Raw genomic sequence first — 25,020 nt, 5'->3', positions numbered from 1 at the left:
CCTTTCTTATTTGTGCTTAACTAGATCTGTTCATCAGGAGAGCAGAAAACACAACCTTTATAGAAATGTATTCCTTAGCAATTTGTTGTAGTGGTTTGTGTATTGTTTCTTGCTGGTTCATAATACGGGGTGAGATGTGTAATGTTCCTTTCTCTTTGGAACTGAACATACATATATGAAAATCAGTCAACTTATTAACCTTTTTAACTTGCAGACAATTAGAAGGAAGAAGAAAGTTCAAATACCAGTAAGTCGTCCTGATCCTGAACCAGTATCTGATAATGAAGAAGATAGTTACGATGAGGAAATACATGATCCAAGAAGTGGCCGGAGTGGTGCGGTTAACAGAAGGAGTGAGAAGATTTGGCCGAGGGATAGAAGTGCAAGTAGAGAGAGGAGCTTGTCTCCGCGGTCAGACAGGCGGTCAGTGGCTTCCAGCCAGCCCGCTAAACCCACCAAAGTCACACTGGTGAAATCCCGGAAGAATGAAGGTAGTTTCTGCCAACTCTTGCTGTTATTTTCACATGAAACTTTAAAACTAATTTTAGTGAGAAGTACAGTTGCTGTCTCTTCATGTCTTTGCTTTGTTGTCTTTGTGTTTGTGTTCTATCACTGTAAGTCAAGTCCTGTTATGGCAGGCTTCAGGGACTGTTCATTTTCTCTGTTGGAACAGATAGCACTTCACGTGAATGGTCCAGGGGTTGGCTTTCAGATTTGTCCTGATGAGAATAACCAAGTACAAATTATGCTAACAAGAAATGTCACACCATCACCAAATGGAAATTCAGTGTTTTTCTTAACTGTTAGTAATGTAATCATGGAGAGAAATCTTGGGGGAGGGTTGGGGTAGGGGTGGTGGTGGTGGTGGTGATGTTGTTGTTGTTGTTGTTACAAGGTCTGGCTCTGTCACCCAGGCTGGAGTGCAGTGCCACAATCTCAGCTCCCTGCTACCTCTGCCTCCTGGGCTCAAGCAGTCCTCCCACTTCAGCCTCCCTGGTAGCTGGAACTACAAGTACATGCCACCATGTCCAGCTAATTTTTTCATTTTGGGTAGAGGCAAGGTTTTGCCATGTTGCCCAAGCTGGTCAGCTCAAGCAGTTCACCTGCCTCGGCCTCCCACTGTGCTGGAATTACAGGTGGGAAGCCATTGTGCCCTGCTGTGACTTCTTCCCCCTCACTCCAGACTGTTTTTTAAATGGAGGAATTTAAGGAAAGGAACCCCTTGTAGGGCATTTCTCTATAATGCAGTATTTCTTTGAAGTTTTTGAAACTGAAACTCAGCTGCCTTCCCTCATACCTCATTAAATTTGATAAAAAATGGATCTGACTGTGGCTTCCTCCTCCTGTGGGCATGCATGACTGATCATTTTGATATATAGGGGTGTTACAGTTGGAATATTATCAAGGCTTACTTTGATCTGCTTTACCACTTGGCATATCTCCTAGGTGGTACTCCCTACCCCCACTCTAGAGCAGACTTCTCAGTGAAGTCTCAGTGAAGTTGTCAACATTTGCTGTTTCTACTTCATTTCACCACTTACCTCTCAACCCTCTCTGGTCTGGTATCTTTTCTGCTCTGCCCCCAAAAATGTTCACACTAAATCTAGTGGAAGTTTTTCAGTCTCTAGCTTGCTTGCCTTACAGTATCATTTCACATGGTTAACCACTCCTTATTTTTAAAAATAATGTCTTCTTTTGGTAATACTGCATCTCTCTGGTTTTTTCCCCCCCACCTTTCTGTATCTTTTGCAGGCTCATTCTCCTCACCCTGCCCTTCATAATGTTCTGTCAGTTTCTCTCCTAGAATCTTTTTTTCCACTTAAGGTAATTTTTTTTTTCTTTTCCTCAGGTTGAATAACAATTTAGGCAATCTCGTCTGCTCCCCTGCTTCCAGTCACTGCTGGTGGCAGAACCTCTTTCTCCAGCCCAAATCTGTACACTCTTGTGTTTCAGCTGTTAGGCATATTCACTTAGATGTTCCTGTAGGTCCCTGAAACACAGCACATCTCAAATGAAACACATCTCCCTCTTAAAATGTTTCTTTGTATTTCTCATATTCAGTTGAACGTGTTCCTATTGATCCAGTTTCTCAGGCCATTCCCAGAGGACATGGTAGTTACCCTTGACATCTCTTTTTTTCCCATGCATGATGAATGTCGTCACTCCTGAATACCACTCTTATCCATCCCACTCTTTCTCCACTGCCTCCACCCTTTTTCAGGCCACTGTTATCTCTTACGTAGACTCACTGGGTCTCGTAGGTTGTCTCTTGGATCCCTTTAAGTTGATTCTGCAGATTTCTTCATAGATCCTCTGTGACACTTCTGTCTTACTCTTTTTCCCCTTTCTTCATTAATTCTCAGTCTCTGCTACACTAGACTTATGACTTCATTAGGTCCACCAGGTTTTTTTCTTCGTAACTTGGGTGCATTTGTTTTGAACTGTTCAGCCCTCACTCACCCCATGCATCCCCTCCCACGCAAACATCTTCAGGTTTAGGTCTTTCTTAGGTAAAGTTTTAACTTTAGTATTTCTTCCTCGGGGAGGCCTTCTCCTTCCCCCAGTAGGTGCAGAACCCTTGTGTTTCTGCTCTCTGAACTCATCGCATTTGGAATTGCCATGCTGACATCCTTTTTGTCACTGACTCCTGCCGGAGTGCAGGAACTATCTCGTTTGCTGCTTCTCCCTAATGCCTGGTACCTAGTTGATATATACCCCAAGAAATATTTAGAATGAACAAACAAACTAATATACAAGGAATATTTTGGGATCATCTGTGTAATGGTCATTTATATGTGTTTAATCCTAAAGAACAGTCTTTTAACCAATACCGTATCCTTCTGTGATGTAATGACCATATGGATGACTGCCTCATTCCTTGCCCAGATCTCCTAAAAGGCTGTTTTCTTTACCCTGATTCTATTTCTGGCTGTGAGTACTCTTTGTATATTTGTCTTAAGTTAAACTGTAACTCTGATGTAAATTTTTTTTTTTTTTTTTTGAGATGGAGTCTCACTTTGTCTCTCAGGCTTAGAGTGCAGTGGTACAATCTCAGTTCACTGCACCCTCCGCCTCCCAGGTTTAAGCAATTCTCCTCCCTCAGCCTCCCAAGTAGCTGGGATTACAGGTGTGCACCACCATGCCCGGCTAATTTTTTGTATTTTTAATAAAGACAGAGTTTCACCATGCTAGCCAGGCTGGTCTCGAACTCCTGACCTTGTGATCTGCCCACCTTGGCCTCCCAAAGTGCTGGGATTACAGGCGTGAGTCACCACGCCCAGCCTACTGTTACATACTTTTTAGACACTTCAGTAGTAAGTCTTGTTAATTTATCCCATGTTAAAACAATTTTCTGTTTTCCATCTTGGTTTTTGGTTTTGTTTTTAATGCAGTAAGACTCTCCTCACAGAACCAGGGGCAGTCCTTTTACTACTGACATTATACTGATGGTTGTAGTCATTGTTCTTGTTTTTCTTAAAATATATTTTTCTGCAGCTGTTGCAGGAACCTGGGCAGTTCTCTGGACTCTGCTAGTAATTTACTCAACTTCCAACATTCCTTACCCACAGACAGAATCAGTGTCCTCACTCTTGGATACTTGGTTGGTTGTTTAAAGGAAAGGACTGGCATAATAACTCCTGCCCACATCTGCCTAGCTGGTTGTAAGCCTTTGCACTCATATTTAATACATGCTAGTACTCTGAGTATGTCTATCCAGTGTCATGGGGTGTATAGGATCAGAAATATTTTTGGTCTAGGAGCTGGGAAAAATAGAAATAGTATATGCATGATAATATTCTTCAATAAAATGGTCAATCTTTTCAAAGTTTTTCAAACCTCAAGCAGGTTACTCTTTAGAATTATCTTTCTAGCCAGGCATAGTGTGACACATGTCTGTTGGTCCCAGCTGCTCTGGAGCCTGAGGCAGGAGGGTTGTTTGACCCCAGGAATTTGAGTCCAGCCTGGGCAACATAGGGAGACCCTGTCTCTTAAAGAAAATGGTATTCCTTAAGCATTCTGAAGAGCTAGTGTATCAATGCTTGGTCAAAAAGAAATGGTGTCCTCTTGGGGATTTTGTCCTTTTCAGTAATATGGGAACATGGTCTATCGGTCCTTCATTTGAACCATACACTTTCCCTTTGCTTTCACGGAGACATTGCAGACTTGCTAATTAAAGGGAATGTCTTACTTGCAGGGTGGCCAAGAAAAATGTCTTGTTATTGATTGTACTTGAAAACTCTATGCAGTGGCTATTAGTTTAGTTGTATACTTGTGAAATCTATTTAACTGTCTTAGGATGTTGCACTAAAAATACTTACTTAAATTATTTCAGAATATGGTCTTCGATTGGCAAGCCATATATTTGTTAAGGAAATTTCACAAGATAGTTTGGCAGCAAGAGATGGCAATATTCAAGAAGGTGATGTTGTATTGAAGGTACAGTCATATTCTTACTTTTTAATGAACTGAAATAGAAAACAAGTTCTAGAGTTACCGTGTAGTCTGTGCTGTTGTTTGAAGCAGTTTTGCCAAAAAGAATTAAAAATCAATGTTTGCGGGAGAGGGATGTAAATTCCCTTTATGCATTATTACATGTCGGCACCGATACTTTAGGTATCACGGGGTCATCCTGAGATAATTATTCACCAGCCGGTACTACTTCGTAGATAAGATATGTCTGTTCTTACACATTAAAAAATTCTGATAATTGCTTCCAGATATTATTGAAATGCTTATTTGTTTGTTTATAAGTAGTAGAAAGTGACAGCCGTTTGAGAAGGAGTTAGGGGATGCTACTTTGGGTTTTTCTGACAGCAACAGTGCAGTAAAGATTTTATCATCTCAGGAAGGTGGAATACTTTTGATAATTTGGAAAAGTATAAAGAGAATATTTTGGGTCTTACAGCAAGGAGTGGTTTGGATATTTCTGTTTATAACAAACCAAGTTAACATTTGTATTTTATCATTTACTTGAAACCTATAATTTATTTTCTGTTGCAGATAAATGGTACTGTGACAGAAAATATGTCATTGACAGATGCAAAGACATTGATAGAAAGGTCTAAAGGCAAATTAAAAATGGTAGTTCAAAGAGATGAACGGGCTACGCTGTTGAATGTCCCTGATCTGTCTGACAGCATCCACTCTGCTAATGCCTCTGAGAGAGACGGTGAGTGTGACTCTGTTTCAAGGCCCCCTCTAAGTGACCTATTTTCTTAAAAACACTAGGGAGACTGGACATCTTTGAAAGAAATGATAATTTTCTACCAGCCAAACACCTTCAAAATCTAAAAGTTTTATATATTTTTTTTCCTGTAGACAACTCACCACTATTGATTTGATCGCTGGCTGATGAAATTAATGCATAAATTTTCCATTTTATATATAATTTTACTTACTAGCTTATCTTCATTATTACTGGAGTACTTTATACTTGACTAATTATTTTTGTGGGAAAATAAGTAGCACTCTTTTATTAACAGACATTTCAGAAATTCAGTCACTGGCCTCAGATCATTCTGGTCGATCACACGATAGGCCTCCCCGCCGCAGCCGGTCACGATCTCCTGACCAGCGGTCAGAGCCTTCTGATCATTCCAGACACTCTCCACAGCAGCCAAGCAATGGCAGGTAAGACACTGTATTTTTAAAAAAATACAGGGGTTTTGTTTGATACCAGTATCTAAAACTGCTTACAAATAAAAGATGGATTTCTTTTGATTATTCAAGATTAGATCTGTTTTTCTCAATTTAGACATTTTTTAAATCTAAAATAACTGCAAACTTTTCCTTAAAGGGTCAGATAGTAAACATATTTCAGTCTTCCAGGCCATACAGTTCTTGTCACTGCTCAACTGCAAAAGCAGCCATAGACAGTATGTAGTGAATAGACAGATTATGTTCCCATAAAACTGTATTTACAAAAACGGTTGATCCACAGCTGTAGTTTGCCATACTATTGCATTAGAAGATGCTAGCAAGCTTCAGGAATCTACTACTTGGGAAAGTTAACTATAGAAGTCCTTTAATAAACACCTTAACCTGGACTTTTTTCTCTTTTAAAAATACACTAGTGTTGGCTGGGCATGGTGGCTCACACCTGTAATCCCAGCACTTTGGGAGGCCGAGGTGGGTGGATCCCTTGAGGCCAGGAGATTGAGACCAGCCTGGCTGACATGGTGAAACTCTGTCTCTACTAAAAATGCAAATATTAGCTAGGCGTGTTGGCACATGCTTGTAATCCCAGCTACTTGCAAGGCTGAGACATGAGAATTGCTTGAACCTGGGAAGCAGCGGTTGCAGTGAGCCAAGATTGCACCACTGCACTCCAGCCTCAGTGACAGAGGGGAACTCTTTCTCAAAAACAAAACAAAACACTAGTATTTATGCCAGAGGTTCTGGTATAGTGGTAGTATGTGACCTACCTGAGTTTATCTTTCTTTAGAGTCACATGTGCATTTGAGAATCTGAAGAAAATTACGATCCTTCTCTCCAGACAATTTGCATGTGCACATACACGCAGCAATTGCATACGATTTCTGGAGACTCCCAAGGCTCTGTAGGCCACCAACTGACCCATGGTTAACTGCAGTCCACATGAAGATCACTTGAAACATGAGTCCAGGGCTGAAGAGACAGTTTAGAAGAAAAGGGAACCCTTATATGTTGTTGATGGGAATGTAAATTGATACGGCCATTCTGGAAAACAATATGGAGGTTCCTCAAAAAATAAAACTAGAACTAGCACATGATCCAGCAGTTCCACTTCTGGGTATGTGTCCAAAGGAAGTGACATCACTGTCTCGAAGAGATATCTGCACTCTCATGTTTGTTGCAGCGCTATTCACAATAGCCAAGGTATGGAGTCAACCTAAATGTCCAACACATGAATTGATAAAGAAAATGTGGTGTATATGTTCACACACACAGTGAAATATAATTCAGCCTTTTAAAAGAAGGAAATCCTGCCATTTGGAACAACATGGATGAAGCTGGAGGGCATTGTGCTAAGCGAAATAAACCAGACACAGAAACACAAACACTGCATGCCCTCACTTACTGTGGAACCTGAACAAGTTGGACTCAGAAACAGACAGTAGAATGGTGGATACCAGGGATTGGGGTGGGGAGGAATGGGGAGATGTTGGTTAAAGGGTACACAGTTTCAGTTATAAGATGAGTAAGTTCTGGAGACCTAATTTGCAGTGTGGTATCGAGTAATAATGTATATGAGAGTAGATCTTATGGTATTCTTTTGACACATTAAGAAAAGTAACTGTGAGGCATGGATATATATGTTAATTAACTTGGTTGCAGTCATCATCTGAATATGTATATCAAAACCTCACTGTTGTACACCTTTAATGGATATAATGTTTATTTGTCAGACCTCAGTGAAGCTGGAAAGAAAATTTGGTCATCTCTTCTAGATCTGAAGAGAAGATTTTGGATTCGAGATGCTGAATTGAGACTTAACTTGCATAGAGGTGTTAGCAGAAGCCATAGAAGTCACTAAAATTGCTAAGAGACACAATTTGGAAAGAAGTCAGAGAACTGGATAACAGGGCGCACATTCTTTTAGGAAGTTGAAGAGGCAAGGGAGAAGTAAGAGAAGGGAGGCATACCTAGCCAGGAGAGAGCCTTTTTAAAGTTTGTAAAAAACCATAGTGACACGGTAGTTAAAACTGTATATTCACAAAAGTGTTTCACATTCTACTAAAATGGAAACTAGTAAGAGAAGAGGATAACTTGTAAGAGCTATGAATGTGGTTGCTAATTCGTATCCACTGTAGTTTTTATGTATTTGTGAAGCCGATTATTTCTAAATTTCAAACTTAGATTTATAAATTGTAAGAACCCTGGTGTTTATTTTAAGGATGTAATGATTTTTTAAAGGAATATTATGGCATGTTACGTGTAAAGTTGGCTTATAACTGGTGATGATTTTTAATTGCTGCAATTAATATATTCTAAAAATCTTCCTGGCACAGCATAGATGTTATCAGGAAAAGGATTACTGCTGCAACACAAATACACACAGTGATATAGCACCTTTGATGATTCATGGGAGCAGCTGTAATTTTAACATCCCTTCTCAGCTAGAAACCGTACTTAAGTAATTTGGACATGATTTCCCCTTTTAAATAGAGCAGTCTTAAAATCTCAAATGTTTGGCCATTAGTTTACATTGTAAACAAATTCTAAATCTTAGAAAATTCTTTCTGATATCTACTTTCTTCATTTAGAGTTCCTTAACACGTAGAATCTATAACCTTAACTTAAAAGTTGAGGGGTTTTTTTCCCCCTAAAATTACTATTTTTGTATTATATTGTGATGTTTTATCTCTCCTAGGAATCTTAAGTGTTCTCATGTGTTGCACCAGTAATATGGGGACTTTTAAGAATACAAACTTGTGGGGCTTGCTTTCAGTTCATCTGAGACGGAGGCAGGCAGTACATTGACCCTCGAACAACCCGGGGGTTAGGGGGACCAGAACCTCCTCCTACCCTGACACGCAGTCAGAAACCCGCCTGTGATTTTTAACTACCCAGAAACTTAACTATTAACAGCCTACTGTTGATTGGAAGCTTACTGAGAACATAAACGGTACAAAGTTTGTAGGTTAGATGTATTATATACAGTATTCTTAAAGTAAGCTAAAGAAAAAGTGTTAATAAGAAAACCATAAGGAAGAGAAAATACATTTACTGTTCATTAAGTGGAAGTGGATCATCATAAAGGTCTTCATCCTCAATTTCCTTCACCCTTCATTTCCTTCATCCTTGTTTTCACATTTAGTTGTCTGAGGAATGGGTTGGTCTTTCTGTATCATGGTGGCAGAAGTGGAAGAAAATTTGCGTATAAATGGACCCCCGCAGTTCAGTCCCATGTTCTTCAAGGGTCAGCTGTATGTTTTTTTTTTAAGCTCCGGGTATTGTAGCAGGACGAGCCGCAGACAGAACTCCTCAGACACCGAGTTAAATAAGGAGGGGGTTTATTTGGCCAGGGGCATCAGCAAGACTCCTGTCTCAAGAGCCGAGCCCCCCAGGTGAGCAATTCCTGTCCCTTTTAAGGGCTCACAACTCTAAGGGAGTGCATGTGAGGGGGTTGTGATCGATTGAGCAAGCAGGGGGTACGTGACTGGGGGCTGCATGCACCAGTAATTAGATCGGAACAAAACAAGATGGGGATTTTCACAGTGCATTTCTATACAATGTCTGTAATCTATAGATAACATAACCGATTAGGTCAGGGGTCGATCTTTAACTACCAGGCCCAGGGTGCGGTGCCGGGCTGTCTGCCTGTGGATGTCATTTCTGCCTTTTAGTTTTTACTTCTTTCTTTGGCGGCAGAAATTGGGCATAAGATGATATGAGGGGTGGTCTCCTCCCTTATTCCCCCCTGTTGAGACTCTCACTCATTTTATTAATGGGAGTTCTCATTTTCATTTTCACTACCCATGTCTTTCTGCAAGATAGATCGATAGTGATTCATATAGTACACTTGTGCTGAAGCATTTTGGTGAACTAAGGTAACGACGAAGCTTTTTATCATTTGAAGAAGTACAGGTAGCAAACAAGGGAGCAGTAGGCAGGTTCCTATTATTATTATAACTCCTATTATAAGAATTTTAAATCCTCCTAGTGCTGGGAACCATTTTCCAAACATGGCCCCAGGATCAAATCCATGCCACACTTGCACAGGCACATGTGCCAGTTTGTCATATCTCTAACTATGTCTTCAACTACTTGCCCTTGATCATCTATTTGTAGACAGCAATTAGTAAGGTTAAATTTCCCACAGACTCCTCCTTTAGCTGCTAGCAAGTAGTCGAGAGCCAATCTATTTTGATAGATAGCATTTCTAATCTTGAGTTTCTTGCTGGGCCAGAATAGTCAAGGCTCTGCCGGTTTTATTAGTGATTATTTCTAAGGCAGCTTATAATCGTATGATTCGGTTGATCGTGTAAATGGGGGTCCGGTATCCCCACGAGCCATCTTGTGCCCAAGTAGCAAGCCCATAATATTGTATGATTCTCTCAGGGGGCCATTCATCATCTTTCCAATTTCCTATAGCTGTGCTTCTCTTTTTGCAGGAAGCGTAGACAGGGAAACCCAGGAGTTCACCTGTTTTTATGGGCAGTAGGAAGAAAGATGGTTTAATAGTGCCAATAACACAACTACCTGCCCACTGGTCAGGTAATTTGGCATAAGCTCTATGCCCACATATCCAGTATAATCCAGTGGGGGCTGTCCAGTCCCGGTGGGACTCTGGGTGGGTCCACACGGTTTTGCAACTTTGGGAACTTACTAAATGGATTCCTCTCTGTTTGATTTGAACTCCACCAAGTGACTGTTTTTGTGGTACCATTATACAGTTTCTGTCCCAGACAACTAAATCGTCCTACGGGGTGAGTGAATTCTTTTCCTTCACTAGCTATGCAATGTTGTCCAATAATTGAGGCTTTTAGGACCGAGAAATTATCAGTGTGATTCTTTTGAGCTGGGAATTCATCAGGAACTGGGTCTGTAGGTACTAATTCTCGGGCTTCCCATGGCCATTGATCTCCCATTACAGTTCCTCCACATACATAACATGAAGTGACACTGAGAGACTGGGCTACATGCTCAGCAAATTTCAAAAACAAATTTCTTGTTTTTCCTGGAATTTCTGGTACTGGTACATTTAGTTCATCATAGAAAGTTTGAAACACTGGCCCAGGAGAGCATTTGTAAACTTCTCCTCGAACCAAGATATTTACTCAAGGATCCAGTCCAGCCCCATCGATTCCTAAGGTCACACGCTCCCCTTTTTTCCAGTGAGGATCAAGGGGATTGGTTATTACTAGCTCTAAGGGGTTACATTGTCCCTTAGTGCAGGAAGGGCCATTTTTACCTTTCTGAAGGTGAACTGGATCCTTTTCATTTTTTATCCAAATGGCCCAAATGACACAAGACCAGTATCCACATTCATTTCCACACAGTCCTAATTCATGACAAATGTACTTATTTTCGGTCATATAGCCTTTTTCCCAACTGAAAGAGCCACACCCCCTTCCTAACTTACTGCTATTAATGATGGCACAGGCATCAAATTTCAAGATTATGCGTTTGGGCCCCCTTTTTCTTCTGTTCTGCCTAATACTTTACTTGTATCATTTATGAGTCCCCACCAATCTTCAGTCCTTAATCTTATTTCAAAAACTGTAGACATGGGAGGCTCAGAGGGGTCATAACACACATCTGGTCTGTTGTTTCCTGGGCTACATACCTCGTCCTGAGTGTCATTATATAAACATGTTCCTTTTAAAGTTCCTAGGCATTCATAGTAACTATAGAACAGAAAGATTGTTTAACTTGTTGCCCTACCTCGGTAACCTGATGTATACACTGAGAGCAGTTTTCCATGCAGGGAAAATCAGTGGAAGCTTTTACTATACAAGTCCACGTTATAAGGAAAATGAGTCCCACGATGATTCTCCTCATGCTTCGGCCGTGTGTAGACCAGTCAGCTTCCAGGTGTGACTGGAGCAGGGCTCGTTGTCCTCCTCAAGGTCACTTTGCAGGGGTTGTCCGGGCTCAGTTTTTGCCTCCCAGGTTTCCTCGGCTGCAGGTTTCACATGGCTGTGGTGGATCCAGGCTGGGATTCCTTCTACCTTTACAGCCGTGGGGGTGGTCAGGATGGCAGTCTGAGGTCCTTTCCACCGTGGCCGCAAAGGGGCTACGTTCCAGTCCTTGGTCCACACACGATCACCTGGAGAGAAAGGGTGAACTGGGGAGAATAAGCTGATGGGACACCTCTCATTTACCCAAGTTGAGATTGTTTGTGTAATTTTTCCTAAAGCCTGTAGCTGTCGCTGTAATTCAATGTCACCTAACTCTCAGGGAGTGCCTGGAAGCCACCGTAGTATAGGAGGAGGCCTATGATACAGTATTTCATAAGGGGAGTATCCTTTTTTCTTAGAAGGAGTGCATCTAATTTTAAACAATACCATAGGAAGAGCCTGTATCCACTTTAATCCTGTTTCCTGACATACTTTCCCTAAACTTTTTTTGACAGTCAGATTCATTTGCTCCACCTTTCCGGAACTCTCAGGTCGGTAGGTGGCATGTAGCTTCCAAGTGATTCCTAATGCCTTTGCTGTCTTCTGTACCAAGTCAGCCATAAACGCCGGCCCGTTATCTGAGCCGATTTGTAAGGGCAGTCCAAACCTAGGAATGAGATCTCAGAGAAGCACACAGGTTACCTCGTAGGCCTTTTCAGTTCGTATTGGATAAGCCTCCACCCACCCAGAGTAAGTACACACAAGAACCAGCAAATACTTGTTACCTCCACATTTCAGCATTTCTGTGAAATCCACCTGAAGATCCTCCAAAGGAGCCGCTCCATAAGCTTGTATGCTGGGTGGAGCAGTAGGGCCTTGCCTTGCGTTGTGCTGTCGGCAAGTAACGCACCGTTGTGCTACTGCTTTGGCAAGAACTGGCAAGTGTGAGACGTAGAAGTACTGGCCTAAGAGTGTTTTGACCTAGATGAATGGTTTTGTGCACCGCCAATACGATTGTGGCTCCCAGCAACTGCGGCACAGCTACCCTCCCATCTAGCAGTCTGATCCATCCTCCTCTTATTGCTTGCCCCGCTTCTGCATGGAAGAAGTCTTTTTCTTTCTTAGGATAGGTACGTACCAGGTCAGGTGTTTGAGGGAGTGAGGGGGCTACTACCAATGCCGGGTAAGGGGTAGCTCCTGCTTTTCGAGCTTCTGAATCAGCTCGAGAGTTTCCTAAGGCCACTGAGGTGGAGGCTCGCTGGTGTCCCCTGCATTGCATGACTGCCACCCTCTGAGGTTTCCACACTTCCTCTAGTAATTGGTTAATCTAGCATTTGTTAGCCAATGATGTCCTTTGGTATTCATCAAAGTTACCACAGCATGGGGACCCTTTATATTCAGATTTTGCCCAAGGGTTTATCTGCTTCTTGTACTAACAGGGCTGTTGCTGCCAGGGCCCTTAGACATGGTGGCCTGCCTTTGGAAACCCCATCTAGTTGTTTTGAGAGACAGGCCACTGGCCTTGGCCAGGGTTAAAACTCCAGCTGCCGTTTTTCCTCTTTCTGACACACAGAGTATAAAGGGCCTTGTCAAATCTGGTAGTCCTAGGGCTGGAGCCAACGTAAGTTTTTCCTTTAACTTACAAAAGGCTTGCTGTTGTAGACGCCCCCATTCAAAAGGCTCCTGGTCATCCCCCTTTGTAACCGCGTGGAAAGGTTTGGCTAGTACTGCAAAGTTTGGAATCCATAATCTGCAAAACCCCAGACAGCAAGTTAAATAAGGAAGGGATTTATTTGGCCAGGGTCATTGGCAAGACTCCTGTCTGAAGAGCCGAGCCCCCTGAGTGAGCAATTCCTGACCCTTTTTAGGGCTCGCAAGGGGGTGCATGTGAGAGGGTCGTGATCGATTGAGCAAGCAGCTCAATCTGGGGGCTGCATGCACGGGTAATTATATCAGAACAAAACAGGATAGGGATGTTCACAGTGCTTTTCTATACAATGTCTGTAATCTATAGATAACAACCGATTAGGTCAGGGGTCGATCTTTAACTACCAGGCCCAAGGTGCGGCCCCGGACTGTCTGCCTGTGGGTTTCATTTCTGCCTTTTAGTTTTTACTTCTTTCTTTGGCGGCAGAAATTGGGCATAAGACGATACGAGGGGTGGTCTCCTCCCTTAGTATCTTTCTGTGCACTGCTAGATGTGGGAACTACTGGTTAGAAAGTGTAGTATATAAAAGAAAAGGTAACTTCAACTACAGAAGGAAAAAACTCCAGGTTCTTTTCAGATTTTTCGTGGTAAGAATTTAATTCCTGAAAATTTAGTAATCTGCCTGCAGACAAGATATAAATACCAGTTACTTAAAGGTTTCATTTCCACCCCAAAGTTTAATTTTCAAATCCTGTAACTGTGGAGTTTTAATTTAGAGCATGCCCTGCATCTTGAGAAACAACTTAGATACATTATAAGAGTAAAATGCTAGTGTAAAAAAATGCTAAGGGACTTCCATATATAGTCTTTTGTTTTTGTTATTTAATTTTGGCTGTATAAGTGTCTTTTTGTTTTACAAATTGTATGTAAATTATCTTTAAAGAATTAATTTAAAAAATGACTTGGTCTCTGTGAGAAAGGTTTCACTTGAGTGTAAAAGGAAGTCTGTTTTGGCAGCCATCAGCCCTGCCCTATTCTCTTCCTAGATTTCGGAATACTTTTGTATATTTTTAGGATGTGCGATTATCTGCTGAGAATAATAAACCTCTTCATCTTCATGTTGTGAGAAGTGATAGAATATAGTGATTTCTTAGGGCTTTGGAGCCAGACTTCCTGGGTTCATGTCCCAGCCTACCATTGGTTACTTGCATAACCTTGAAACCCCATATGCAGTGAAGCAGGCAGGTCATACGTTACAGAATGGGGAGAAATTAGTTATTACAATACCTGGCACATAATGTCGCTACTGTAATTATTATGATGATTCATAGTAGTAATAATAGTATCATAAGTTAGAATTTCCAAATGTGCTTTCTTATCTTCTTGTATTTAACCATTTCTGAGATTTCCTCATTCTATAGTTAAGCAAACTAAAATTGTGAGGTTGCGATAAAGTCCAGGGTTATGTTGTTGACATGGGATTGGGGCCAGGATTAAAACTGTTGGCTCTTTGACCGAAATCTTTGACCTTCCTGGTGTAGAGAAAGAAATTCCGTAGCTTAATTACTACTTAATCTTCAGGAAACTAAAATCTACCAGAGTTCCATTGTTGTCATGACCTACTTATGTTCCTCTGTGTGATATTCTTTTCTTAGAGAGCAAACATATGGAGAGAATTCTGAGAAAAACACACAAGCTTGTTCTTCATGATAATTAGATGAGCAAAGTATCATCACTGTTGTCTAGAACTGGAGTTGGCAGACTGCACCATGTGGGCTAAATCCAGCCTCCTAGTTTTGTAAAGTTTTATTGGAAACCCATTCCACAGTGGTATAATCGAGAAGTTACAGAGACTATGTGGCCAAGGGAGTCAGTTACAGAAAAAGTTTCCAAATGCTTTGTCTGGAATGTTAAAATAGTTCTGTTTTGTTTTTAAATTCAAAAAATATATATACATAGGGAAAATAATTACAGTGGTTTTCTTATATCTTAATGCTTGTTGCTGGGCTTGTTTGCTTTGTTTTGTATTTTACTTAGTAATGTTGCAGAGCCCAGGGTGGGCCAAGACTTGCACTGTAGGAGCTGGGAATACTGAGAGAGCTCACAGTTGATGGTGACACTTTGCTTCTTGCTGATTACTGAGTGGGTATCATTGAAAAGATATTTCACTGATCTTCCTGTAGTCCCTGCATAACTGCAGAGTATTTGATTTGCAGGGTATGATCTGAGCCACTGCTTGGTTAGATTTTGTTCTTCCTCATATTTATAGCTATTTTAACAGACCCATTTTATGTTTCCCTCTAGTGGGACAACAGGTGTTTACCTTTTTTGTTCTACCCTATAAAGTTTTATAAAAGTGAGCACAATTAGTCATAAGCAGGTACAATATTGAAAAAATTCTATTACAGTAAAAGTTCAGACTAACAGGATAAAATTGAAATGTGGGAAATTTGGATTGTCAAGATTGACATTTTGCATTCTACCTATTGACATTTTGTTACACTAATTCCCTGAAACCAGCAGAGTTCATCTAAGGCCTAAACTGTGTTCTAAAGTGTTTGGGGAATGTGTTTTCACAAATAGAAAAACAGTCCAGTTTATATTTAGCAAATCCATTTTATGAAAATGGTTACTTCTGAGAAGCTTAAAAGCAGTATTTTCAGAAGATTAAAACTTTGTAACAGTTATTTAATCTCTTCATTCATTGTTCCTCCTGAGAAATGCCTCTACTAAATCCTAAAGTAAAAGATGTGTCAGCATTGATACAGCTTATAATACAGCAAATACATGACAGTAAAATTGAATATTTTGAATCAGAAATTTTTAGCCTAAATTCACATTTGACCAAGTTAAGGTCATATATTTGGGATCAAAAGCTCTTATCTGTACAGTCCACTCTGTATTAGGAGTTTTCTAAGAGTGCTGAGTAAGTCCAAATATACATGCAGGTAGAGCATATAATGTGCAGTCGTGTGTCACTTGATGGGGATGCCTTCTGAGAAATGCATCCTTGTGTGAACATCGTAGAGTACTTACACAAACCTAGGTGGTGGAGCCTGCCGCACGCCTAAGCTACCTTGTGTGAACATCATAGAGTGTACTTACACAAACCTAGGTGGTGGAGCCTGCCGCACGCCTAGGCTACCTTGTGTGAACATCATAGAGTGTACTTACACAAACCTAGGTGGTAGAGCCTGCCGCACACCTAGGCTATATGGTATAGCCTATTGCTCCTAGGCTACAAACTTGTACGGCATAGTACTGTACCGAATACTCTAGGCAGTTGAAACAGCAGTTAGCTTTTGTGTATCTTAAATATAGAAAAGGACAGTAAAACTACAATATTTTAATCTTGAGGGACCACCATTGTCTTTGGGGTCCATTGTTGACTAAAATATCCTTATGTGGTCTTAGCTTTTAAATTAAAGATCTAGTTTTTTATTTACACACCTTTTCCTCTACCTTCCATAATTGTTTTCTTCAACATTTGAGAACTATAAATATTATTTCATCTTACTGTACATAGTTTCTGTCACATATTGCTTAATTTTCTCTGAAACTTACATACAGGTTGAGCATAGGTAATCTGAAAGTGCAAAATCCAAAATGCTCCAAAATGCAAAACTTAAGTGCCAACATGACACTCAAGGGAAATGCATTTCAGGTTTTGCATTTTCAGATTAGGGCTGTTCAGTGGGTAACCAGTATGATGCACATATTCCAAAATCCGAAATCCAAAACAGTTCTGGTCCCAAGCATTTCAGGCAGGGGATGCTTAACCTGTGCAACTTTGCCAACAGGCTAAAAATTATTGTTCAAACATCCTAATATTGATGAGCATTTCTTTTTTTTTTTTTTTTCCTATTCAAATGCGGAGAGGTAACCATCTTCTGACTAGTGAATTTTTTTTTTTTTTTTTTTTTTTTAATTTTTTTGACCTTTAGGTTTAGGGGTACACGTGCAGGTTTGTTACATAGGTAAACGTGTCATTGTGTTTGGTGCATACTATTTCATCACCCAGATACTAAACCCAATATCTATAGTTTTCTCTTGTTCTCGCTCCTCCCACCCTACCCCCTCAAGTAGACCCCAGTGTCTGCTGTTTTCCTTCTTTGTGTTCATAAGTTCTTACCATTTAGCTCTCACTTGTAAGTGAGAACATGCCATGTTTGGTTTTCTGTTCCTGCATTTAGTTTGCTAAGGGTAATGGCCTCCAGCACCACCCGCGTTCTGGCAAAAGACATGATGTTGTTCTTTTTTATGGCTGCATAGTATTCCATGGTGTGTATGTACCACATTTTCTTTATCCACTCTGTCATTGGTGGGCATATACATTGATTCCATGTCTTTGCTATTGTGAATAGTGCTGCAGTGAACATTTGTGTGCATATGTCTTTGTGATAGAATGATTTATATTCCTTGGGTATATACCCTGATTGGTGAGTTTCAGATTTTATTTACTGATCATTGGTGTTAGTATTTTGTCTAAATAAAATAGATTTCATAAATCCAATTTCATAAGTGCTTTATTCTAAAGAATTACATATATTGTTGGTAGTGAACGTGGTGTTGGTACTACTGCGCGTTCTTTTTTAGGCACACCATGAGGTCCTTTATCTTTGTTTTTGTTTTTTTATTTCTGTTTCCCTTTCATCTGAGAAAGATAGAAAGGATGCCAGTTAGAAAGATACGATTCATTAAGTATCTCAATGGTTCATCAACGAATCGATGACTTCTTTCCCATGGCTCCTGTCCCTTACATCGTGACCCTTGGTTCTGAGTGATCAATAGGCACCACAGTGAATGTTCCTTCTGTAGTGAAGGTTGAATGGTTTTACCAGTAATGTGGATGTTATCCTGCTCATTCATCTTTTGTCAAATACTTACTGATGTCACATTTATGTTACCAGTGTATGGCGATAAATATCCTGAGCAACCTTTTTTTTTTTTTTTTTTTTTTTTTTTTTTTTTTTTTTTTTTTTTTTTTTTTTTTTGAGACGGAGTCTTGCTTTGTCGCCCAGGCTGGAATGCAGTGGCGAGATCTCGGCTCACTACAAGCTCTGCCTCCCAGGTTCACACCATTCTCCTGCCTCAGCCTCCTGAGTAGCTGGGACTACAGGCACTCGCCACCACACCTGGCTAATTTTTTGTGTTTTTTAGTAGAGACGGGGTTTCACCGTGTTAGCCAGGATAGTCTTGATCTCCTGACCTCGTGATCCTTCTGCCTCAGCCTCCCAGAGTGGTGGGATTACAGGTGTGAGCCACTGCGCCCAGCCATATCCTGAGCAATCTTAGGTGAGATCCCTGCCATAATTTGGATATAGAGCTTATATCCACATGATGAAAGCAAATACATAAATTTGAAAATATGAAAAAGTAAATTTTCATTAGTGGTTAAATGCTATAAAGAGAATCAGGGTAGTGTAATAGTGAAGCAGGAGGGGACAATATTAGATAACAGGCTCGGGGAAGAAGGCTTCTCTGAGGTCACATCATTTTGAGCTGGGGAAGAAAGACCCTGGCAGGTGAAGGTTGTTCTGGAATAAGACAAAGCATGTACTACTGCTCCTGAGATGGAAACTGGACCTGTTGGAAGGGCGGCTGTATAGCCCATGTGGCTACATCATAAGAGCAAGGGAGAAGGTGATTTGGAGATCCAAGAAGTGAAATTTTTCTGTTTTAAAAAATTTGTTGGTTAGAACATGGAAATTTTTTTTAATATTGTTTATTACTTGAAATATTATTAAATGCTTTTTTGCTAATATGTTTTATCTAACATGTCAAAGTGAGTGGAAAATCAGTGACATCCTGAACTTTTGTGAACCAACTGTTATTTTCAGTTTGCGGGGATTTTAGGTTACTTCATTGAAATTCCAATGTGAGGTTTCATTTCAGTGTGCTTTTGTGAGGGGCCAGAAGAGGGAAGATTTTAATTGATGAAGTTTCTCTAGTTAACGGAAACCCAAGTGTAGTCCTGGGGTATTCAGTGATTGCTGTTAGATTTTAACCCTTAAGAGGAGATCATGGATCAAATAGCAGAAAGTCAGGCTTCAGTATTTACCATATATCCCCTGTTTAAAAAGTGAAAGTAGGCCAGGCACGACGGCTCACATCTGTAATCCCAGCACTTTGGGAGGCCACTTGAGGTCGGGAGTTCAAGATCAGCCTGGCCAACATGGTGAAACCCAGTCGCTACTAAAAATACCAAAATTAGCTAGGCGTGGTGGAGTGTGCCTATAATCCCAGCTACTTGGAAGGCTGAGGCAGGAGAATCACTTGAACCTGGGAGGCAGAGGTGGCAGTGAGCCGAGATCACGCCACTGCACTCCAGCCTGGGCAACAGAGTGAGACTCCGTCTGAAAAAAAATGTATATTTAGCCGGGTGTCGTCGTGCACATCTGTGATCCCGGGTACTCAGGAGGCTGAGCTGGGAGGTTCGCCTGCTTGAGCCCAAGAGGTTGAGGCTGCAATGTGTCATGAACACGCCACTGAACTCTAGCCCAGGCAAAGGAACAAGGCCCTGTCTCAAAAATAAAAATAAGTAATATAAAAGTAAAAAGTAAAAGTATAAATTTCATTTACTCCATCAGCTGAGACTTGTTTTCTTCTACAAGTACAATATTTAAAAATGGCAAATTTAAAAACAGACTGCTCCACTTGTCTATGTGTATAAAAATAGTAAATGTACAAAAAAATCTTATTTGCAGATTTTTAAAATGTGAGATAATTTTCTATTTATTTGAGAGAATCCTAATAAGATTTGTGACATTGGTTTCCCAGTATAAAATCTACCAAATAAACTGCACAAAGTGCTATTTTACTCATAAGTATTAGTCAAAGTACAGAATAATCGTTATACCACCAGCGAAGGTGTAACAACACAATTCTTTAAGTGAGAAAAAAGTGCTCTTGGGCTTTCCTCAGTTGTTTCTTAATAAAGTTGTCCATATCCATGAAAATTACTTTTGAACAGCAGATCTGTTTTTCTTCTAATGCGGATGGACTAGATTAATACATGAATATATAAGATGAGAAGCATTTGTACAGTAGAATAAGCTCCACAAACACATACATCTCAATTATTGCCTAAGAACCGTATCACAATGAAATACTCAGATTTTTTCAGAAGTGTGCTCATGAACACATGTATGTTTTAGAAAGTAGATTACATGTAAAGGACAGATTTACATTGTAAGAAACTAGCTTGCAAAATGCCAAAGTGGAATTAAGGGAATTATTCTCCTGCCTTCTCAGCCTTCCTGGGCAACTTGTTTACCTTTTGTTCCCAAGTACCAGCCCTGTATCTCTTGCTTTCTCATCCCCAGAATTCTTTGGGTACCAGTGCAGAGAGAGACAATTTTTTAATTGCTGTGAAGGAGGAACTTCAATGTGTATGTATTTCCATATAAAATTAGAGGATTAGCAGTGATTACAACATTCTAAGTATGAAACTGGAGTGTGCCTTCACTTTTCTGTCTTATGTGCAATAGAGCCTTCCAGGCTGAAATTTTCCTGTCAGTGGAAAAAACTTTGGAATACAGTTAACTTAAATTCTTAGCATATTTTTATTGTTAATTGTGGCTGAGATAATCCAATACCTTTTAAAGGGATTAGTAACTAGCTTTTGTTTTCACCTAAACTGTGGTGTTCTTGCCTACCTTAGGCAATTACTGAACTTGTAAAGAGTATGTATAAATCCGTTTTTGTAGTATAAGTCTTTAATTTGTAATGGGGAGTTGGCTTTATAAAAGGATATTCTGCTAGAGTGAATGTTCAGCCCTCCGTTTATTTCCTGTATTAAGGTTATTTTTTAAATAAAGCACATCAAGTTTATTGGAAAGGTGTTCAGAGAGCTAGAAGAGGGAAAATGCTATGAAATGGCGACCAGGCATATCTTAAAATCAGGAGACAGAAAGCAGTGTTCATGAACAGAGAAAGTTGAATGTAAAGAAATTAAACACAACGGGGGTAATGAGGGATTGCCTGGTAAGAGCTAAAGGGAGCTCTGAAGATTAAGAACCACAGATAGGGCTGGGCGCGGTGGCTCACACCTGTAATCCCAACACTTTGAGAGGCTCAGTCAGGCTGATTGCCTGAAGTCAGGAGTTCAAGACCAGCCTGGGCAACACAGTGAAACCCTGCCTCTACTAAAATACAAAAAATTAGCCGGGCATGGCCGCATGCACCTGTAATCCCAGCTACTCAGGAGGCTGAGACAGGAGAATCACTTGAACCCAGGAGGCAGAGGTTGCAGTGAGCTGAGATTGCATCACTGCACCCCAGCCTGGGGGACAGAGCGTGACTCCATCTCAAAAACAAAACAAAAAAGAACCACAGATAGAAGGAGCAGCTACTCTCCTTGGTGCTGAGATAGAGTGCCAAAGGAAGAGGCTCCCACCTACCCATCCTCAGGGCTGAGATCTGTCCTTCTTGGAAAGGGAACAACTGTGGCTCACTGAGTGGCCGAGAATTTGCTGTGGTATGACACCAGACGAACTTGCATGGTATTTGTACTCCCATGTGCTGGAGAGGTATCTCATGGGAGACTTCGCACGACAGAACCGTTTCAAAGAGTCTGGAGCAGGCTGCTGGCCACTGAGTACTTTAGGATGCTGGGCACTGCAGGAGCATGCTGAGGGGGTGCACCTTCTGTCCTACAGTGTCTCCCCAGGACCCTGTACTGACCATGCTGCCTGCCCCCTGCCTATACTAAATGGCTGCAAACAGCTGCGATTTCACAACCGAAGTTTTTTACTTGAAACATCATGTTACTCCTTGCTAATCTAATTGTGTATTCATCGGCTACCCTGGTCACATATTTGATTGGGTAAGACCTAAAGAAGGCTCTGCTTACAGTGAGTCCATTCATGGGAGCTATAAAATCTCTCTCAGAGACTCCTTTCCAGTCTATCTTTGTCTGTCAGCTGTCTCGTGTAGAGCTTTCAACTAGCTCATAGCCTCTAGATAACAAGGTCATTACCTTTAGATTAATACGTGCAAGTTAATACAAAAAAAACACAAAAAACCCAGAAACCCATCTTACGCTTCTGGGGAAAAGCAAAAGTGCCCATAAGAGGGTCTTGAGGTACCTTAAAATGCCCAAAGTTTCCTTCTAGGCTACCAGGAGCTAGAATACATAAACATGAGTCTGACTCCTAACACATTATTTTTATAGAAAGCTTTCCTCATAATAGCAAAAACAAAACAAAACCACAGACATTTTTTTAAGCTTAAATATCGAGAGCCATTAGGATAGAATTATGTGAGGAAGGGCTGGGCATGGTGGCTTGCACCTGTAATCCCAGCAGTTTTGGAAGCCAAAGTGAGAGGATTACTTGAACCCAGAAGTTCGAGACTTGCCTGGGCAACATAGCGAAACCCCATCTCTACGAAAAGCAGAAAACGTTAGCAGGGTATGGTGGCGTGTACCTGTGGTCCAGCTGCTCTTGCAGGCTGAGGTGGGAGGACTGCTTGAGCCTGGGAGACTGAGGCCTCAGCAAAGTATGATTGTACCACTGCACTCCAGCCAGGGCAACACTGAGAACCTGACTCAAAAAAAAAAAAATTATGTGAGGAAGGTTTGGGGAAAATATGATTCATTATCACAACCTCACCAATTTCTTTGAGTAATTGCCACTGGTTGTTGACTAATTTCATGTGTAAATTCAGATTGTATCTTGACTTCATAGTCACATTTGCTTGTGATAGAACATTTTTATGTTTGGAAAAGTTGATTATTTTATTTTGTGCTGTAACTCTAGATCTGCGTTGTCCAGCACCATAGCCACTAGCCGCATGTGGCTGTTGAACATTTGAAATGTGGCCAGTCCAAATCGAGATGTATTGTTAGTGTGAAATGCACATTGGATTTGGAAAACGTAGTATACAAAAAATATAAAATACCTCATTAATAACTTAGATGATGAAATATTTTAGATACATTGAGCTAATAAAATTTATAAATTGATTTCACCATATTTTATTTAACATGGATTCTATAAAATTTTTGATTACATAAGCAGCTCATTTTATAATTCTCTTAAACACTACTGTTCTAGTTCTTTATGTATTATTGAATAATGCCTCCATCTTTTGGTAGGTAATGGAAATGCACTAAAAAGAGCTAATATTTCAAATATTAATTGTATGAAAACTTGAACAGAGTGGTGTGAGTCCTATTTATGTGGAATGTTTTCGAAGGCTAATTGCATTTAAAGTTATAATGATTATATCACAGGACAAAAAGGTAATTAGCAATGGGGTTTACAAATTCGCCAAAGATAAAAATACGCCCAGGAGTTTTGTGTGATATATGAAGCAAGAGCTCTGCATGTATAGCCAATGACAACCTATTGTTTATCATTGAGGAGAGCATCTGAGTTAAAATATTGTAAGTTAAAATACGAAGGTGGTAATGTCTGTTAATCACATTTTAAGTTTTAGGCGTTTTGCTCAGTTACAAGAAAGAAAATTAATTGGAATTGTTACCTTTTCTAAACAAATTCTGCTTTGTACAGAGCAATAGAAATCTGTAGAACTATTAAAATTTTGTGGGTAACTCATTATGCTTAAAAATACTCATTTTTAACTCATTTTCTCACTTTTCTCTTTTTAAAAATAATTTTGTATTTATAATATATTATTTGTATTTTTTAATGCAAAGAATGCAGGGATAATTTACTATTTTGCACTGCCCTTTTAATCTGAGGAGCACAGCACAATTTGGGGATAGAGCTTAATTTTGTTATACTTAGCTAATTGTGGTATTTTATTACACAAGCAATAGCTAAAAATTTTTATCTTTTGTAATTGATTGATTGATTCATTCATTCATTTATTTATTGAGGCAAAGTCTCACTGTCTTGCCCAGGTTGGAATGCAGTGGCGCAATATCGGCTCACTACAACCTCTGCCTCCCAGGTTTAAGCGATTTCTGTGCTTCAACCTCCCAAGTATCTGGGATTACATGTGTGTGCCACCACACGCGACTAATTTTTGTAGTTTTAGTAGAGAGGGGAGTTTCACCATGTTGACTAGGCTGGTCTCGAACTCTGGACCTCAGGTGATCCACCCACTTTGGCCTCCCAAAGTGCTGGGATTACAGGAGTGATGTTTCTTGTTAAACATCATTTGCATATGTAACTGGCCAATCTTTTACAATTTAAAAGTAGCTCATCCTTATTTAAGTTAGAAAATATCTTGGCTTTTTTTCTCCCCCCTAAAAGATTGTTTTACTTCAGTGCAGCTCATTAAGAATGTACCAAGTTAAAAGCAGAATATACCTCCACAGAATGGTTAAATGAATACAAAAATAGAAACTGCAAAGTACTTACGTTTTACTCCTTCAGGAAGACAACATAGAAAGAAACCTTTTCCTGAAAAGAGACTGCTAATAATATACGTTTATAAAACCTAATTTTTTGTTTAAAGTTAGGCTTTATTTAAAAATAATTTTATATATTTTTTCAATCTTTATAAATAATACGTAAGTAAATTTTTGTAAAAGTTGAAATAGTAGAGATAACTCTAAAATTCCTCTTGGCTACTATTCTGGCTGTTTTTCCCTCCAAGGTGAACCACTGTTGCTTGCTGGGTATCTGTTGCTTGTCTGCACATGGGCATGTGCAAACATGTCTGTTTGTATTATAGAGATAACTTTTTAAATAGCTATGTGGTATCCTGCTGTATGTATTCTGTAATCTGTGTGTCTTACTTGGCATTTTATTTTGAAATTATTTTATTTGTTTGTTTATTTATTTATTTATTTTTTGAGACAGAGTCTCGCTCTGTCGCCCAGGCTGGAGTGCAGTGGTGCAATCTCGGCTC

At 40.1% G+C, this 25,020-nt stretch overlaps 1 protein-coding gene across 13 annotated transcripts in view; it reads left to right on the top strand.

The window, feature by feature from the left end:
* LOC105497535 (tight junction protein 1) overlaps nucleotides 1-25,020 on the top strand; it is a 364,046-nt gene that overhangs the window by 295,737 nt on the left and 43,289 nt on the right. For all 13 annotated transcript variants that reach the window (XM_071067225.1, XM_071067227.1, XM_071067223.1 and 10 more), the window contains 4 exons: nucleotides 215-491; nucleotides 4,334-4,437; nucleotides 5,002-5,170; nucleotides 5,484-5,631. In XM_071067225.1, the coding sequence (XP_070923326.1) occupies nucleotides 215-491; nucleotides 4,334-4,437; nucleotides 5,002-5,170; nucleotides 5,484-5,631 (698 nt within the window). The remainder of the gene's footprint in view (nucleotides 1-214; nucleotides 492-4,333; nucleotides 4,438-5,001; nucleotides 5,171-5,483; nucleotides 5,632-25,020) is intronic.

This window comes from Macaca nemestrina, chromosome 7 (genome assembly GCF_043159975.1).
Source record: "Macaca nemestrina isolate mMacNem1 chromosome 7, mMacNem.hap1, whole genome shotgun sequence".
NCBI classification, from domain to species: domain Eukaryota; kingdom Metazoa; phylum Chordata; class Mammalia; order Primates; family Cercopithecidae; genus Macaca; species Macaca nemestrina.
The sequence above is the reverse complement of the archived record's forward strand: the minus strand, read 5'-3'. Positions and strand labels throughout refer to the sequence as shown.